At 41.3% G+C, this 17,632-nt stretch overlaps 1 protein-coding gene across 4 annotated transcripts in view; it reads right to left on the bottom strand.

Moving 5' to 3' along the window:
- PCNX2 (pecanex 2) overlaps window positions 1–17,632 on the bottom strand; it is a 281,436-nt gene that overhangs the window by 227,508 nt on the left and 36,296 nt on the right. For all 4 annotated transcript variants that reach the window (XR_011496310.1, XM_014854585.3, XM_044758805.2 and 1 more), the window contains exons 6-8: window positions 14,212–14,359; window positions 13,929–14,074; window positions 12,281–12,374 (exon numbers count right to left, since the gene is read on the bottom strand). Coding sequence is in view for 3 of the 4 variants with exons in the window: in XM_014854585.3 (XP_014710071.3) it covers window positions 12,281–12,374; window positions 13,929–14,074; window positions 14,212–14,359 (388 nt within the window). In the remaining variant the exon portion in view is untranslated. The remainder of the gene's footprint in view (window positions 1–12,280; window positions 12,375–13,928; window positions 14,075–14,211; window positions 14,360–17,632) is intronic.

Raw genomic sequence — 17,632 nt, 5'->3', positions numbered from 1 at the left:
CACATTCAAATTATGCAGGCTGTCCAGCGTTGCAGTTTGCCATGGGGTAAATACACAGATGCCTGGTGTTCTAGAAATGATGATCTTAATTTTCTGTATATTTAATAGATGGGGAGGTGGTAGCAATAGTTTCTAGCCTCCTATTTTGTTAAAACAATAAACAGTGGGCTGGATAATTCCCAAGGCACCAATCAGGAAGAAACTGTGGTCACCTAACACCTCTGCTACGTCCTCCAACGCCACACTCTCCGCATCTCCTCCTCACCACCCTACCTCGCAACCCAGGGCAAAGAAAGTGCACACTCGGTAAAAGAAATGCCTCAGGTATGAAAAAGAGGACATTCCTAAATTAGTTAATGATCTATATCAAAATAGTTTTATCATCTTTAATCACATATAGATTGACAGGACGTAAATTAATCTTTAAGCTAACTCACACCGGGCATTTTTCCTTTGGTGCAGAAAGCAAAACCTAGGACACACTCCACCTGCTTTTCTAGCAGGGTGCCAATACCTTCGAGGAGCCAGTATTCCTGCCCTTCCCACAGTCATTCCTAACAGAATTCCTGCTAACATAACTCTAATTTTATTCAATCATCCAAGACTGTGTGCTTCAGAAGAGAGACTAGGTCCCTCCCTAGTCCCAGGGGTAAATTCTGGTCATTCCATGCCCATGACGGTAAAGCCCTTCACCCTGGCCAGTGCCTGGCTCTGGAAGCGAGTGTAACACTGTTCTAGGAGGCCACCGTGCAGCAAAGGCGAGTCAACTAGTGATAAGAGAACTCATCAGCAAGTTTTCCTACTTCTTAAAGGTAACAAAAGTAAGAGACCATCTTTCTCCTGGCCTTTAGATGCTATGTGAGTAAAAAACACTTGGAGCTGCAGCAGCCACATTGTCATCATGAGGACAAGCTTGAGGACAGGAGCCCTGAGGACTGCAGAGCTGAGAGAAGGAACAAAACAAGTTTCTTGATGACAGCAGCGAATCTCTGAATCAACCACCTTGGCCCTGATGATCCCTTTGGACTTCTTGTTTTCTAAGTAACACATCTTGTTATTGTTTAACCCATTTTGAATCTGGGTCTCATGGTACTTGCAGGCCAAACCACCTCAAGAATGTGGAATCTACACTAATGCAATCACCTTCTGATTGCTAACCTCACATTTCATTATAAAGTCTCTGACAAGTTTGTGGATCTTTCTCTTTCCTAACTTCCTACTACTAGCAACTATTCATAAACACACAAATATTTACTCTATAGGAATAGTGTTGAAAATACTTCCACTATTCACACACACACACACCCACAGAAACTTCTCTACATTTTTTTAAGATAGAATTTACAACTTTGATGTAAATTCAATTTGATGATATATTCAATAAAGGCCTCTTTGTAAAGCGCCATTTAGGAAACATCATATTTTAAAGTTGGGGTTTAAGAAATGAATCAGGTGCCATAAGTACACCGAGTTTGAAAACTTAAAAATTCAATCATTCCATTATCTGGACGATTGTTCTATAAACAGGGCTTTTGCTTCCTTCTATATTAGTGATGTAATATCTGTCACAACAAAGAAAAAATGGTTAGATTTCTAAAGACAATGTTCAGGGGCCAGCCCCGTGGCTGAGTGGTTAAATTCGCGCACTCCACTTCAGTGGCCTAGGGTTTCGCCAGTTCAGATCCTGGGTGTGGACCTAGCACGGCTCATCAAGCCACGCTGAGGCAGCGTCCCACACAGCAGAGCCAGAAGGACCCACAACTAGAATATACAACTATGTACTGGGGGCCTTTGGGGAGAAAAAGAAGAAGAAAAAAAAGATAATGTTCAAACTTTTCTGCTTTGTACAGAAACCAGTGAGTTCTATAACTCTGTCCTTTCATAGCGAAATACAATAGGATTGAAAGCACTTTGTTCATACAAATTCAGAGAAATCTACACTCAGCAAATGCCAGAACTTCACTAAAACTCAAAGATTAATCTGACGCTACTGTAGGTAAGGTATGTGATGATTATAAATAAGCAGGGGTGGGATGGAAATGTGTGCTTCTATGGGAAAATCTAGAAAGCATATAGCACCCTCTACTGCCAACTGAAATAAAGCAGGAATTGACTACTGTGTAAAGGGTAACAGACAGCTATGTCACAGCAACCTCCTCCTGCTGGGAAACACAATACAAGAGGAAGTGTGGATATACTGCTGCTTGATTTTTGCATATTACTTAGCATATTTCTCATCATAAAACGATAATAAGTAACATCATTTTCCTATGCAAGCCATTTAAAAATCCTATGTAACAATGTAGGGCTTGGTTTTCTTTTCAAAATCTTTTGGAGGAGTTCTAGAATTAAACAGAACTAGGTTTGAACTACTGCTCTGCTGCTTACTATCTGTGACTATAAGCATGTTTTTTCCTACCTCAAATCCCTGTTTATAAAACAGGAAGATACCCCTCTCATAGGGACTGTTGTGAGAATTAAACCAGACGAGGTATGTAAAGCACTGAGCAAGTGCCTCCCATTGAGGATACAGTGACCATACCTAAACTTTGTATTTCCCTCTACTGATGTAGGACCTGACTTAGCTTATTCTCATATTAACTAGCAACATGGCCCCTATGCTTTTCACATACGAGAATAACATATTAATCCTAGTTGTCTGTATTAGCAGGAATGGGGGAAGAGTGTCTGGCCCTCAACTCACACCTAATCCACTCTGTTTTATAAAGACAGACTCAAACAGCATATTAAGTTCCCTGTTAATTAATCTCCTTTACACACATTGAATATTCTAGACAAGTCACAGTGATATGAAGAAAGATCCTCCTCTGAGCTTTATGACCGGGTATGTCCTCATCAGAAAACCTGGACTGTCATGTGTATATGGGCTTCCTGTTTGCCAGGAGGAGGTGATTAAATCTTACATGGCTAAGCATCGCTCAACTGGAAGAGATGCATCCCCTTCGTTTGACACAGTTTTCTGGGGTCCTGATGCTGTAGTTGTAATCCACAGCACCAGCTTGCCCCCTCAAGAGCCAAAAGGGCTACCATGTCACAAAAATCACTCAGTGGAGGAGTCTTCCTGCCAGTCCTTGAAGAATTCCTATCATCCTTCACTTGTATCTCTACTGTCTGCTGCTTATTCTCCCTTTTTTACCTATGGACCATGTGCTGCATAATCATCTAAAAAGTCTCTGTTTTACTAACTTAAGGCCCAAGGTTTCCCCCTGTGTTAATAAATATAATGTGAAAGTGCTAAGTTTCAAGATACATTTCCTCCTCTACCATAGCAATGGAAATGGAAATAGTTCAAACCCATAGTAACGATTCTCTGAACTACAACACGGCAATCCTTGCACATCTGGCCTTGATTACCCTGCTCTCTGGTTAATCTCTGGTAAACTAGTTTGGTTCAGGGCTATAGCATAGATATATTGATTTAAACTAGACTGAGCTCAGAGCAATAGCACTTTCCACTAATGGCGGAAACTACAAAAACAGAGCAGCCACCAGGAGGAAATAAAGATGGACCAGGGGCTAGAATCTAGTCTGAGCCAGAATGGTGCATTTCTGAATGGGCAGAGCTGGGTATCAGAGTGATGGTGAAGATATTCCACCATATGGTACTCCCCAGGTTTTCACTCATGTCAGCTTCTACAAGCAACAAATAGTCGAAATACATGTGCTTCCTCGACATTTTCCCATTGATGTGGAAAAACATTCCTGAAATTCTTCATCTTCCCCAGATCTCAAAAATCACAGCCCACAGCCTGAGGGAGAAAGCCTCTCTTTTTTTGCCTATCCTTCCCTGTTTCTCATGCTTACTCAGAGGGGACCTGGGAACAAGCTACACAGAGGGGCAGCCTAGAAATGAAAGTCACAGCATATGTTCAATATCTGGGATATTTAAATAAAGCAGCCCTGTTTTGAAAACTATAACCCACAACTTAGAATTTCAACAGGGATTCTTGTTTTAAAGTCTGCAAACAACTCTTACGTTACATGACAGTAAAATTCATCTGTGCATTTGAGAACGAGTGAGCCCCAGAGTGGCCGTGAGATGGGGCTTCCAGCATGGGGTCTGACTGCCACCGTGTGGCGGTCGGGGCTGTGACCAGGGGAACAGCATCCCACTGTGCGGCAGGGCCTCTTCCCAGGGATTCACAGAAGGTGCCTCTTTCTAGAGTCAACCTCAGAAACCTTCCATCCTTGTGACTCTGTGCCTGGACAAACATTCAATCGCTCTCTAATGTGTCTAAAAAACCAAAATAAGGACTACAGTGAAAGGATCAGAGAGCAGCAACTGGAAAACAAGAGAGAGAGGACACAGACTCTCTTTGGAAGGGCAGAAACTCTTCAAGGGCAAACCTCTGGACGATCACTTGCTTCTTCCTGATCACTGCCAGCTCTATGTGATCAAAGGCACCGAGAACCCCCAAAGTTTTGAAATTTAAAGCAGTAAAGACATAACTCTCTATTATGCAAGTCAACAGAGCGATGCATTTAGATGCACACTCTCCGATGTTTAGAATTAGAGCTGAAAGTTTCAACTGACCAGGACATAGAACTCGGCATATATAATATTGGGAGAATTCACAACATTTTACCGTACATTTTGAAGATATAATTGACTAATTTCAGTGCCCCACATTCTGGTTCAGTTATTCCACACCAAGGATCACTGTTTCTTCTGACTAATATAAAAAAGAGAGTCTAAAAGAGATTATTATTTTTTACAACTTTCTGCCTGCTTACCTTCTTTGGGAACCAGGTACATACTTAAGCATCATGGCTTTAAAGGGCCTTCTTGAGAGTTGATCCCAATAAGCAAGGGAGGCTTTACTGAGATAAGAGTTGGACAGGCTCATAATGTCAACAAAAGAGTAAGAATTCTAGGGGCTGGCCCCGTGGCCGAGTGGTTAAGTTCGCGCGCTCCGCTGCAGGCGGCCCAGTGTTTCGTTGGTTCGAATCCTGGGCGCGGACATGGCACTGCTCATCAGACCACGCTGAGGCAGCGTCCCACATGCCACAACTAGAAGGACCCACAACGAAATATACAACTATGTACCGGGGGGCTTTGGGGAGAAAAAGGAGAAAAATAAAATCTTTAAAAAAAAAAAAGAGTAAGAATTCTGAGGAGGCTTCAATCCACCTCTGAAGAGCAGCACACAGTGGGTTTAGAGATTTAGGGCAGCTTTGGAAAATAAGCCTAATTTATAACCAGAACAATATTTGCTTCAATATGCATTATAATGATTCATAAACAAATAAAAGCCAAAAATAAGTGAACCCAGATAAACATTTTATTCCCCAACCTACTCCACTTTTTAAGTAGAAACAAGTTGAGGTATAAAAATCCCCAATAAAAATCCTGTAAACTAATTTGCCCCAGAATGAGTCTTCCATTCCAGTTAACGACTATGCCTACTTTATGAGTAATAGATACTCAAAATGAATGTAAGTACCACATCTTCCCATCAGATTTCACTGAAGAGCAGACGATATGCATTTTGTATGCATTTTCATTAGATTGCTTATGACACTAGAAAAGCCGGATTAATACGGAAGCACAGTTCTATATCTTTCACAGAAGGAAGCTCTGCCATGTGGCTTGGAAGAATTTACAGATAAAAGAAATGTAAATCTTTGCTGAACAAAGAACAGAAACCACCAAGCTTTAATTGCAAGACCTACAGGGGAAATAACAAAAGTCCATTCCACAATGAACCCTTTGGACACAAAACACTTCCACTTTCTAGACAGCTTCACCTTCAGCTTCCTACGCAGACAGCCTACTTCAGCTTCGACTTTCCAGGCAGATTAGCTCATTTGAGGCTCTGAGCTATTGAATTGATCCTGCGTCCTGGGTAATGAATTCATCCTCCGAAAGTTGTTTTAAGTAGCAATTCTGCACGCTGCAATCCAAGCCATAGTTCCCTCATTCTAGTTTCTGGGGAAGCAGAACTACATTAGATAATGTTACCAAAGGTACCTGCTTTATGGACAGCTATTGTGCTCCCGGGAAATGCTGCTTATATTTCTTTGACAGTTAATGAGCAATGTCTCAGTTCCCACAATGACAGTGGGGCCAACAAGGGAACTTTGCTTCCTCTCCTGGTTTCCTCCAGAAATCCCCAAAGAGACATGGAAGTTACATTGCAAACAATTCCCTATTCATACTTGGGAGTCAGAGACATAAAACTGTCACATGGCAACTAGGCTTAACAATGGCGAAGAGAAATGGCGTTCTTGCCAGTAATAAGAATCGGTGGTTTAATGGCCCAGTTGGAGGCAATCCCAGCCAATGAAGTCAGCTGACAGGGAAAAGGCTTCTTTTCCAGTATCTTCCATGGCTGCAAAGCTTAGAAACAGCCTCAACTAGGAATCCTTCCAAGTTCAAAATCAAAGTTTATGTTTACTATAGTAGGAAAACTCAAAAGTTAATGGCATTAAAAGCCAAGGATATAATATTAAAGTACCTACTCTAAAACTGCCATAGAGGCTAAAATGTTGGAACACAACAGGTTGATGGGCAAAATACAAAGTACTTAGCCTTAAAATCTCACAAAGTGACTGATAAAAGTGCTAGAGGAAAGGCATCCACGTGGCCTGAAGTCAGGATCTTTTGCTCTATAAAGTCATAGTGAACTTCCGTCACTGTCCACCTGCTTTCGTTTAAAGATAATAACAACGGCTAACATTTACTCAGTGTCTCTGGCAGATATTGTCCTAAGCACTGTATATACTACTACATTTAACTTTTAAAGCTCCCCGGTGAATTAACTACTAGTGTTATTTCCATTTATGGATTAGAAAACTGATGGTTAAGACGGTTAAGCAAGTTGTTCAATGTTATAAAAAAGTTATGATTAGTGCTGGAATTGGAACCTGGACCAGTCTAAGACTAAAACTCGTATTCATGCCGCAAGATACTAAACCTCAGATTTCAGACAACTATGGTTCCTGATGACATATTTTCCATCACAGTCACCTTTCCTATGGACAGAGAGAATTACTTCCCCTGAATGAATGAAACACGGGACAGGAAAATTTAATTTGTCTGAAGCTCTGATTTCTATGTAGAGTGGCTTAAAGAGAGTCATTTTGCAGGGGTTTTTTTCCCCTCCATTTTCCAACTTATAAAAAGAGAAGATCACATTCTGTATTCAACTATGTTAACCAGGCAAACTGCCAGTGCTTCTGGCTCTTGTCCCCCACTCATCACAAGGGGAGGAAGTTATTTGTTGATGTCATTTTGATGATTCCATCTTCATCAGGTCGCATCTCTCTGCAAATAGGTTCAATGACTCCTGCTGCAAAGAGAACAAAGCGTGAATTCCCAACCAGGCTTCATGGTCTCCATGGCCTGACTCCTCGCCTCCTGTTCAGCTTCTCAGCTGCTACCCCTAAGTGCCCAGCTGGACTCCGCCCTGCCCAGAACTCCGATGGGGCTATCTTTGTCATTTCCAATGTTCAATTTGATTCACCTCAATACTTATTGAACATATATGTACAGCAGGCTAAGTGAGGGCTATAGAGGCACGCTAGTCATAGTCACTTCTCTTTAGACAAGTACAATCTGGAGGAGATGGGAGTCCTGTACAAATAAATGAAGTACCAAGGACAATGTGATAAGCACTGTTCCGACAGCAACAAGGAAGGATGGAGTTATTTTCATGGCAGGGATCGATAAGGAGAGAAGTATAAAAGAGGCAGATTGTAATTTCTTCTTTGAAAGATGAGCATTCCAAAGGTGGAAAGGAGTGGAGAAGGGCATTTGAGGCCAAGAAGAGCAGATGCTTGTGAGAGGAAGGGTTGAAGGTCGGCTAGCGTGGGTGTCACGGAGAGGGGAGGGGAGGGATAGGGCTGCAACGGGGGTCTGGAGGAGCAGCTCACTGCCTACCTGCTCAGGCGGTGGGGACCACGTAAGGGCGTGTCAATATCACACGTGTTAGCAAGAAGGGCGGCTCTACAGCTCTACGGCGGGGCTCACAGCTCGGAGTGAAGGCCTAGACTTCAGAGAAGGCCTTGACAACGGGCAGCCCATGGGCCACAGCCAACTATACACATGTCCTCCGTGGCCTGGGGTATCTCAAAAAAATTAAAACTGACAACATTACACAGAATAGGTTTTTACAAATACATGTGGATTTCTAGCTCTTTCTGGAACAAACTGGAAAATCTGGTCACCCCAGGCTTCCTGAGTTGGCAGAAGGAAAGTGAAGGTAAGTAGCAGCAGCCCTCTGTAGTCAGGATAAATGCCCTCAGGGTACTGTCGCAGCCACCCCTCCAGTCATTCGACACTGCGCCCGCTTCACCCATCTATGTTATCTGCCTGGGCACCAGGAACTCTGAGCTTGTGGCCCCTGCTCTGGGGAGAGGAGAAGGGAGGGAGATTTAAGTGTCCATTGGCCACTTCCTGGTTACAGAGGTTGAGCACGTTTCTTAATCAGTCTTAGTTTCTTTCTCTGAAAAATGGAGCTAACATCAGCTACCCCCGTTTTGTCAGGTAGAGGAAATTGGATAATGTAATACTTAGCACCTAATACATATTTAATAAGTGGTAGCTGCTACTATAAGAATGATTACAGGAAAACGCTTCCTTCTGGGCCAGGAAATGACATAATGTGGCTTCCCAAAGAAGGACTTGAGGCACATCAGAACACAGGCGTAAGGTGTGAGTGACTTGGCACTCCAGGTTGCAAAATCCTGAATTGCTGGCATTGCCCTTAATCAGCGGCATTCTGCTCTGATGTCATTCTTTGTTAGAGATAGAGATGACGCTCTCCTCCATATACACACAAACACACATACACACACACATAGGGGTATGTTAATAACGGGATTAAAATATTTCAACTGAACCAGCTTGCTTGCTTTTATCCCATTTTACAATAATTTTTCTTTCATACAACCAATCCAAAGATACCCAAGTCATCACCACATCATGAGCTTCCACGAAAGCCAAGGCTTATTACAAATCCAAAGAAATTAGCTTCCCATGAATGGGAGGCAGAGCTTTCAACATCTCTGAGTCTGGGGAGGAGTTTGAGACTGTTGGAATATCCACTATAAGCCTGCAGACAGCAATTTAAATCCAGAAGATCATCTGACTCTACGTAGCACTGAGCCATTTTTCCTACACATGAATTAAACAGATGGCAACCCTTTAACTGCTTTTCCAGAACCGCCTAGGGAGCAGCTTCAGTGCTATAATTTTGCTAAGTGAGGTGACTAGAGTTTTGTGCCCGTGCATCCAACAGGAAGCAATGCACATCTCCTATGTCCAAATGGGCCCCAGAATTGCCATAAAACCCCATAACAAAGTCCCCTCTAAAGGACTAACTTATTTCAAAGAGTAGACAGTGTAGAGAATACGTATATTCTCAAATAATAGTCTATATATTTAATAGCAAACATATATTATTTTATTTTATCTTTGAAGCACAAGAAAGAGAAGATATACATGGCAATATGTCATTCTTTCCTAGAACTCTTAAGACCAATGCTCTGTCAAGTTACCTTGGAGAAGGAGCAGGAGGTCAAAGGCTTAGAATGTGGCATGTGAGGCTGGTGGACCAAGACCTTATCTATCAGAATGGTCATGTACAAGAAATGTTAAAGACAACTAGGGACATTACATAAAGTCTCTCTTTAAGGGGAAAGTTGCTTTTACAAAACCTGATCATCCTTCTCTTCAAAGAAGCTCAGTAATTAATTCAATTGCCATATTACCAAATAAAGAGAGTCTTCAGGGGTCATCTGTTGATTTTTGCTGCTCAGCAACCATCCACCCTACTCCAAATTTCCCTCTGAAGAGCCACTTTCATACATTCTCAGAGGGAGCCTACAATTCCAATTCTGTGTATGAACACAGACTCAAGCCAAGGTCTTGCCTTAGTGATAGGGCTCAGAGTACACGGCCAGTCAGAACCAATCAGAACCAATCAGACACAATGAGACTTATATCGGGATTTACGGAAAAGAAGCACATTGTCCCTGCTGGACTTGAAAGAGAGAAGACATAAGGTCTGGGGCTACTACAGCCTTTTTTTTGACCACCAAGGCGAGGTGTTTGAGAGTGGTGTCAAAACAGAGGAACAGGAGAGTGACGGAGAAAGAGAAACCACACCCATGAAGACATCTACTCAAGACATCTCAGTTGCATGACCCCAAAATTCCCACGTTGATGAAGCTGGTTTAGACATGGATGGCTCTCACGTGTAACAGAAAAGGGTCTAACTGTTCTACGTACATGAAAAGGCACAGCCAGGAAAGGACTGATATTCTGAGACTGTCCACGAAGCCACACGGTTTCACAGGAAAGCTCAGCTAAACACATTCAGAATCTCCCAACACCCCAGCCGCGCTATAACATAACCTTGCCAAAAGCATTTTCACTACAAGTAAACACATCGTGGAAAACCGAAGCCCGGGCAGCTCTGGAAATGGAGGCAGGTTACAAAGAAGAGAGCTCTAATATGGAAAGGAATGTAGGGAAAATGAAAGAAAGCAGGAACCGGAGGAAATTCAATAAAGAGAGAGAAATTAAGGCGAGACAGTGAGATAATGGGCGGCTCTCAGTGAAGCATGGTGGAAAAAAGTGGGCCTGTTAAAAACCCTGTCGCACTCTCTCTAATTCTTATCCTCACATTGTATATTTTCAGTTTTTTAAGGCTCTGGATACGTGGCCTTATTCTAACTGGCATTACTGGCAAATACAGTCAAAGTATTTACCCAGGAGAAAAGTGAAGTATATTTATCCAAGAAAATAAAAATCAAAAAGCCTTGTAATTTTATTTTGGGATAAAATAAGAGGTTTATATTTGTTGTAAATTTAGTTTAAAAACACTACAGCTTTCCACCGAGGATTGCAGAATAATATGATAGCTTTCAAAGCTGTGTTCTCATGTAACTAAACATTTCGTCTGAGAAAGCTGCCATCTTTGATGACTAAACTCATGAAACCATTCTAACAGAATGTCCCGGAGGCTCGAGCTAAGATGTGGATGGCAAACATCCCTCCTGTCTTGGGCGTCCATTTGCATAGGGACTTTGCACGCTTTTTGGCTGCAGAAGGAGAATTTTGTTTCCTGTCTGTTTTAAATGGTACATGGTGACCTGAGGGAGACAGAGGAAGAGTGGAAGGCAAGTCAGCGATGAAGAATATGCCTGTTTCCCCACAGGAGTGACAGTGGACATAAGCAGCCTGCCCCAGGGTTGGGGCCCAGTGGGACTGTGTGGCCCAGGACAGCCATCACCTGCAGTACCTGTCAGATCTACCAGAAAGGCTGACATTAGCATTCTTAAGCAGGTGAGAAGCGGCAGCGGCTGCAAAGAGAGAATACCCTAAAAGGGTGGCACACAACAGAACTCTACCTGGGGGTCAGACTGCAAGGACAAGGACAGCCTTTATTCGATTCTAGGCACACAGGAGGCTCCCCTTGAATTTCCCATACACACCTAGTAGGCAAACTTTGACCTTGGGAAGGAACACTGAATCACAGGATCTGTAATTAAGATTCCTGTAACTTCTTTTACACTCTCCAGGTGTGAAGTCTAAGGCATTCCAGTCACACTACAAAAGTCTCCCATAAACTCTCAGACACACAGACAATTCTGAAGAAATGTACATGAAAAATTCATTTCCACACTTACAGAAAGCAACTGAGGCTTGCCCATATAGATTATCCTCAAAAAGTCTTGAAGTCCGGGATGAATGATAAATTCGGTCTGCCACTAAGAAGATTGACAGCTTGCCCACTGCCACCATTAGTCGGTGTATGTTCCCGATATGCAAGCTAATTTAATATCAACTTCATTAACATAATTAAGAAAGTTATTCAATACATTCTGAAGGAAAATAGAAAAGATGCTTAGCCTATCTATCTACAAAAGAGCTCGCCTTCATTTGTGCAGACAAGAACTAACTACATTTCTAGCTCATTCCTTGCAACAAATGAAATAACATGTTCCTGAGCTGCATCATCGTCTTTCCTGTAGGCAACATTATTATTTAAACAGCTTCCTCTCTATTTACACCTACGTGTTACATTCATTTTTGGAAGTGGCTACTATGAAAATGGTTCCATTTATTTTTGATGATTCTACAAGGCCAGCTTTTCTTTTTCTTTCACATAAAACCCACATGCTTTGACACCTACAAGTAGATTAACACATTCATTCTACACCAGGATCCTCACTTCATTTACAGTCAGAGTAAGCTGCATGTCCCCCAGCAACGCCACAGCTCGCAACCCGAAAACAGAGCTCCACTTACCGAGCAGGAGAGAAACCATCATAATTTGATGGCTGATGCTGTAAAGGGTCTTCTTTCTGATTTCCAGACTTTAAATAACAGGATCTAATTTCCCCTACAACATCACAAAATTCCAGCAAAAATATTACACAATTATTTCTATATGATCATTTCAGCTTATACTTTTTTCCAGATAGAGGGAACTCATTTTGTACTGTTTTAGTAATAATCCTTGGTTATCTAGGTCCACTCTTTGTATTTCTCCACAGAATGTGTAACTTAACCAAGAAAATCTTCTTGACATACCTCTCTGATAACACGCTAAGACAAGTTAGACTCAGTTACTTATTCCTTAATTGCTTTTGATCAATTAATTTGTGCCATCCCGTAATGCACTTTCATATGTTCTCCTCGATTCATTTTTTGGTATATGCTCATCATGTGTCAGAGGTGGAGATGCCGTAACTGGCTGTTCTTTTGTATTGTGTACAAAGAGAGGCTTGTTAAGCACGTAGTTTTGATTCATGGACCACATGAGACCATCCCCACCTCTGAATTTGCAAATGAGCAGTGGCATAGCACACTGACTGGGGTGTCAGCCTGGTAATGAGGAAAAGCAAGAGATGGAATTAATTTGCAGAACTAAATTAGCCTGCTGAGGAAGTTCAGGGTATTGAGGTGTGAAAATCAGTTTACTCTGTAAAAGTAAATGGTCTCTCCCCAGAAGAGTTTTCAGGAGTACCTTCTTCAGGTGACACAGGAGCATAATTAACCTTGGCTGTTGTGAGCAGCTGGAATGTAGACTGGAGCCTGGACCTTTCCTCCCACCAAGAGAAACAGTAACGATGACAACTGCAGCCCTTCTGGAAGCTTTGATGTAAGTGCTAACGTTGTTCTTTATAATGTAAAAGGCTCTATGTATTTCTGCAGATGCGAAAGCACTTCAAACCATGAACTATTGATCTATAGATAGGATAACCATAGAATTTATGAACCAAACCAGAATTCCTTTGAGAGTAAAACAAGCATTAATTGATCTGCAAGGGCCATAACCGAAGGCTTATCCTTGAAAGACTAGGATATAGATCCCTTATCGATAGAACTTTGAACTTGCCACTTAATGATTCTTTCTCTCTCCCTCTCTCTCTTTCTACTATTTTAAATCCTTTTTATAACAAGGCACTAAAAAATATTATCAAGATCAGATTTTCAACATACATTCAATAAATATTTACTAGATGCTGGGCATTGTCTTCCTGAAATTTACGGTTGTGAAGGGGAAAATGAAAATGTCATTGATCAAATTATTATAAGTCAATAAATAATTAGAAGCTGTGATAGTATTGAAGAAGGAAAAGGACAGGGTGTTAAGAGAGCAAAAAGCAGAGGAACCCGATTAAGTCTTGAGAGTCTAGGAAAAGTTTTCCTGACTTAGAATTGAGATCTGAAGGATAAATGATACATTGTGGGTACCAGGACATGGTATGTGCAAAGGCCCTGAGGTAGGAAAGAGCACACACTGTTCTAAGAACATTATACATGAGCAATTGTAAGATTAAGTCTTCCTGTTCCAAGGTCTAGTACTCAGGCTAAGAGACCACATGGGATCCTGAGAAACCTGCCAGCCTTACCCTTTCTTCCTCATTAGTAAAGAACTCTAAAGACTTACCATGTTCATCGATGAAGACATGCATAGCGTCCACAGAAATCTCGTCTTGCACAGATGTTTCTGGCCCACTGATGACTTGCAAGACAGAACTATCTTGTTGGGAAGTTACCCTGTAGATTATTTGTCTTTGTCTATTGCCCTGGAAACTTAACATAAATAAAGGTTTCAAAAACTATTAGGACCTCGTCCTTATCCTTAACAAAGCATTAAAAGCAGCAGCCAGTAAATGAGGCTGTCTGACGCCTTGAACCAACGCAAAGCTAACTAAGGAAGCTCTCCTTACAGGGTTGTGACCTTGGCAGGCTCATTGAGCACGGGGCTGGCGCTGGTGTGGTCTTGACTCTGCATGTCTGGTTTTCCTTGCTTGGAATTACCTCCATTGGGCTTTTCACTTTCCAAGATTTCCTCCTTTTTCTCCTGGGAGCAGTCATCTGAAAAACATTGCTTTATGTGTCACTATAATATTAAAGAAGAAATTAATGTGAAAGCACTTGGAAATAAGTTACCAAAACTGAAAAAAGAATAGATAGAAAATTTAAAGAGCTCCTGTGAATTCAGAATGCATTTAAACAAATTTTCCTTTTACTAATTATGCAAGCACCTAAATATATTTGAAAAATAGGAACGCATATACGTTGGAGACATCTTATCGGGACATCTACAAATACCATCTGCCTCATGTATGGATTCGGGGACTCCTTTGAAATAACTCCAGTGACCACTGGCTTACCCAGTTGAAATCAGTCATTTAGATTAGTTAGGCCTGAAAGGTTCATAACTCACAATGGAAAAAGAATTACATAAACAAACATGTCTATTTTAGAGCAAGGTCCCATTTACCATTTGAAAATCTTAGCAATCTTTCCTTCTTATTCATTTTCCAAACCTAAATTTTCACGCTAAAGTAGAGTTGCCCCCTTCATAGAGTAGATACTTGTTAAGTCAAGCTGACTTTGAAGCCCATGCTTGACAGTGTGCAGGACACAGTTGAGACATTGCACCTGCTCCTTACCCGGAGAATATTTTAAGGTGAATAAGAAGTCCAAGATCAGTCGTACAGACTGGTTTCTTTGAGTTTTTAGAATCCTCTTTAAATAATGGACCAAAACAAGTGGCTTAGCTTACACCATTATGCAAAATGGAATCTGCCCCCAAGGGTCAGCCCTTCCTCGTCTGAAGACACACCCCAACAGCCACTGCTAAGGTCACAATGACCACTGTATTCCCAAGACCAAAGCCACCGACAGCTATCTTTTGAGTAAATTTTTGCCTGAGAGAAGAACACTACTGAGTGGTTTGAACCTACAGGCTCTTTCAAGACATGCCATTCGGAAAGCCCACCCAGATGTGTCCAGGCCCTTGTAGGGGAGGAAGACATTTCCTCTATCCACTCTGGGTTCTTCTGGCTGGAAAACTAATTAAATTCACATGAGACAGAATAACAGGAGAAAATTAAACAAAGCTTTATAACATGTATAAATGGGAGAGGCTCAGGCAACCTGAGTAACTTGCCAAAATGGCTGAAGCCACCACCTTAAATATCATCTTCAGCTAAAGACAAAGGAGCATGCTGGGGGAGGGGGAGTCGATCATGGGAGATTACCACACAAGTACAGTAAACAAGAGTCAGGTTATTATGCAGACTTGAGTCTTTGCCTTCCACATTGATGAGAGTTTCTAGAGATAAGGTCATCCCCCCTTCTTCCTGGTACAGAGAGGGAGACACCTTTACAGATGGAGATTTCCTTTACAATGTAAATGTCTCTTAACAAAGGGTAAGTAAATTCTACTTTTCAGAGTTTCTTTCCTGTCTGCAGGTTTTTTTAAAAGTAACCAGCCCAAAATAATCCTCATGCCAAAGAGACATATCTTGGGGCGGTCAATTCCAGTCCCCCACACCCTCAAAAAGTAAAATCACGTTAGCTTCCCTGGGGTTTAAATCACATCCTTATGTATATGACAAAGTTTTGCATCCTTAGACTTCAAGTATTTAGAGAAACATTGCCGGCTTCTATGTGAGTCCTGAAGAGAAACATTCCTAGCACATCTGTCAAACTACCGTTGAAATTTTTTTGGTATAAAATGTTTGCATTTCATTTGACAGCTTGTCAAGATAGAAGTTCTCACAGTTTTTGAGAAACACATTTGTGAGAAAGTGCTATCCTAACCAGTAGCTTTAGTCAGTGATCATATCACATAAAAAATTGCAGAAAGGCAAATTTGTTCAGCTCTACCCCTTCACACGACATGTATTTGGAATCATTTGTTCATGTCTCTATCATCTGTTAGTCTCTCCTTCTCTTAAATGGGTACATTGCATATGCCAACAATATGGACTATTTTGTTTACTTTTTCCCTTTAAAAACTAAGCTATAATAGAGATGTTATTTTATAACTTTTATATTCATCTTAAAGTATTATAAATAGCTAATTACATTAGCTATTCTACCTCATCCAAAAATCGTAGTTACATAATATTATGTTGATACACTATAACTTATTGAATTAGACCCCAATTGTTGTAAATTTAGGTTGTTTCCATTTTTCTATACTACAAATAATTCTTCAATAAGCATCTCTACATACATTCATAATTATTTTCTTAGAAATTCTAGAAAAGACTGAATACACAAATGGACAATGGCCAGACAATATCTATAAAAACAGAACTCTGACTCACAGTCGACAGCAACCAGCCCAGGAAACCAACCCATTATCTACAGTAACCAGCCCAGGAAGCCAAGATACTATGTAGAAGTCAGACTTACAGGAAGTGAGACCACTATTTCTAGCAAATGGTCTAAGAAACTGAACAATAACCCCTGTAACAATCAGCCCCAAATGGTCAAGATTTGATTAATAACTGACAGCTTCCTTAATTTTTGTCCCTGATTCCAACCAGAGAAAGTCAAGCAACCAGAGTACCCCAATATGCTCCCCTAACCAATCACAGAGGATGTTCTAGTCAGCCCACCTCTCTTCCCAGGCCAACGGGCTCCAGTCATTCCTGAAGCCTTCCTTTTTTCCACTACAAAGCTTTCCCACTCCTCTGCCTGCCTTTCAGTCTCTGCCAAAACACAGTGATGGTGGGTGACTCCCTTGCTATAGTAAGCTCGGAATCAACCCCTCTACTTCTTCTCATTTGAGTGGCCTTTATTTCCATAAATAAAATAAAGCTGTATCAAAACAAAACAAAAACATGGTTTTGAAGGCTTTTGATAAGTGTGTGGTTTTCCATAGCCCTGAACTTTAGGATATCCCCAAGGCCTAAAGATAATCAAAGCCCTTTGTGGAGATGAGCTGGGTTGGAAACAAGAGTGCCATAGAGAGAAACTGGGAAATCTCCTCTCTTCTTACAGTGTGGTGCAAGCTTAAGCATTATTTCACTATCAAGCAGGAGAAAGATTAGGGACATTTGCTAGGCTGCCAATATCATTAAACACCGCCATGTTGTTTTATAAATACCTCCAAAAATGGGTTTTTAGATTACAATAAATAAGAAATTATTATTTAGTGATAGAGGAGTAAGAAGATATTATCAGCCTCAAAAATATAAGGTACCACTGAAAAATCATCTAATTCACCACCTTTGCCACTGACTGCCTTCCAAGAATGAAAAGACTTATTGTCCTTCTCTTTCATCCCTCAGTTAAAAACCTCTGTCCTTTCCTGGAATAGACATATAATCCATTCCAGCTCCTCCC

This window comes from Equus asinus, chromosome 2 (genome assembly GCF_041296235.1).
Source record: "Equus asinus isolate D_3611 breed Donkey chromosome 2, EquAss-T2T_v2, whole genome shotgun sequence".
Lineage (NCBI taxonomy): Eukaryota > Metazoa > Chordata > Mammalia > Perissodactyla > Equidae > Equus > Equus asinus.
The sequence above is the reverse complement of the archived record's forward strand: the minus strand, read 5'-3'. Positions and strand labels throughout refer to the sequence as shown.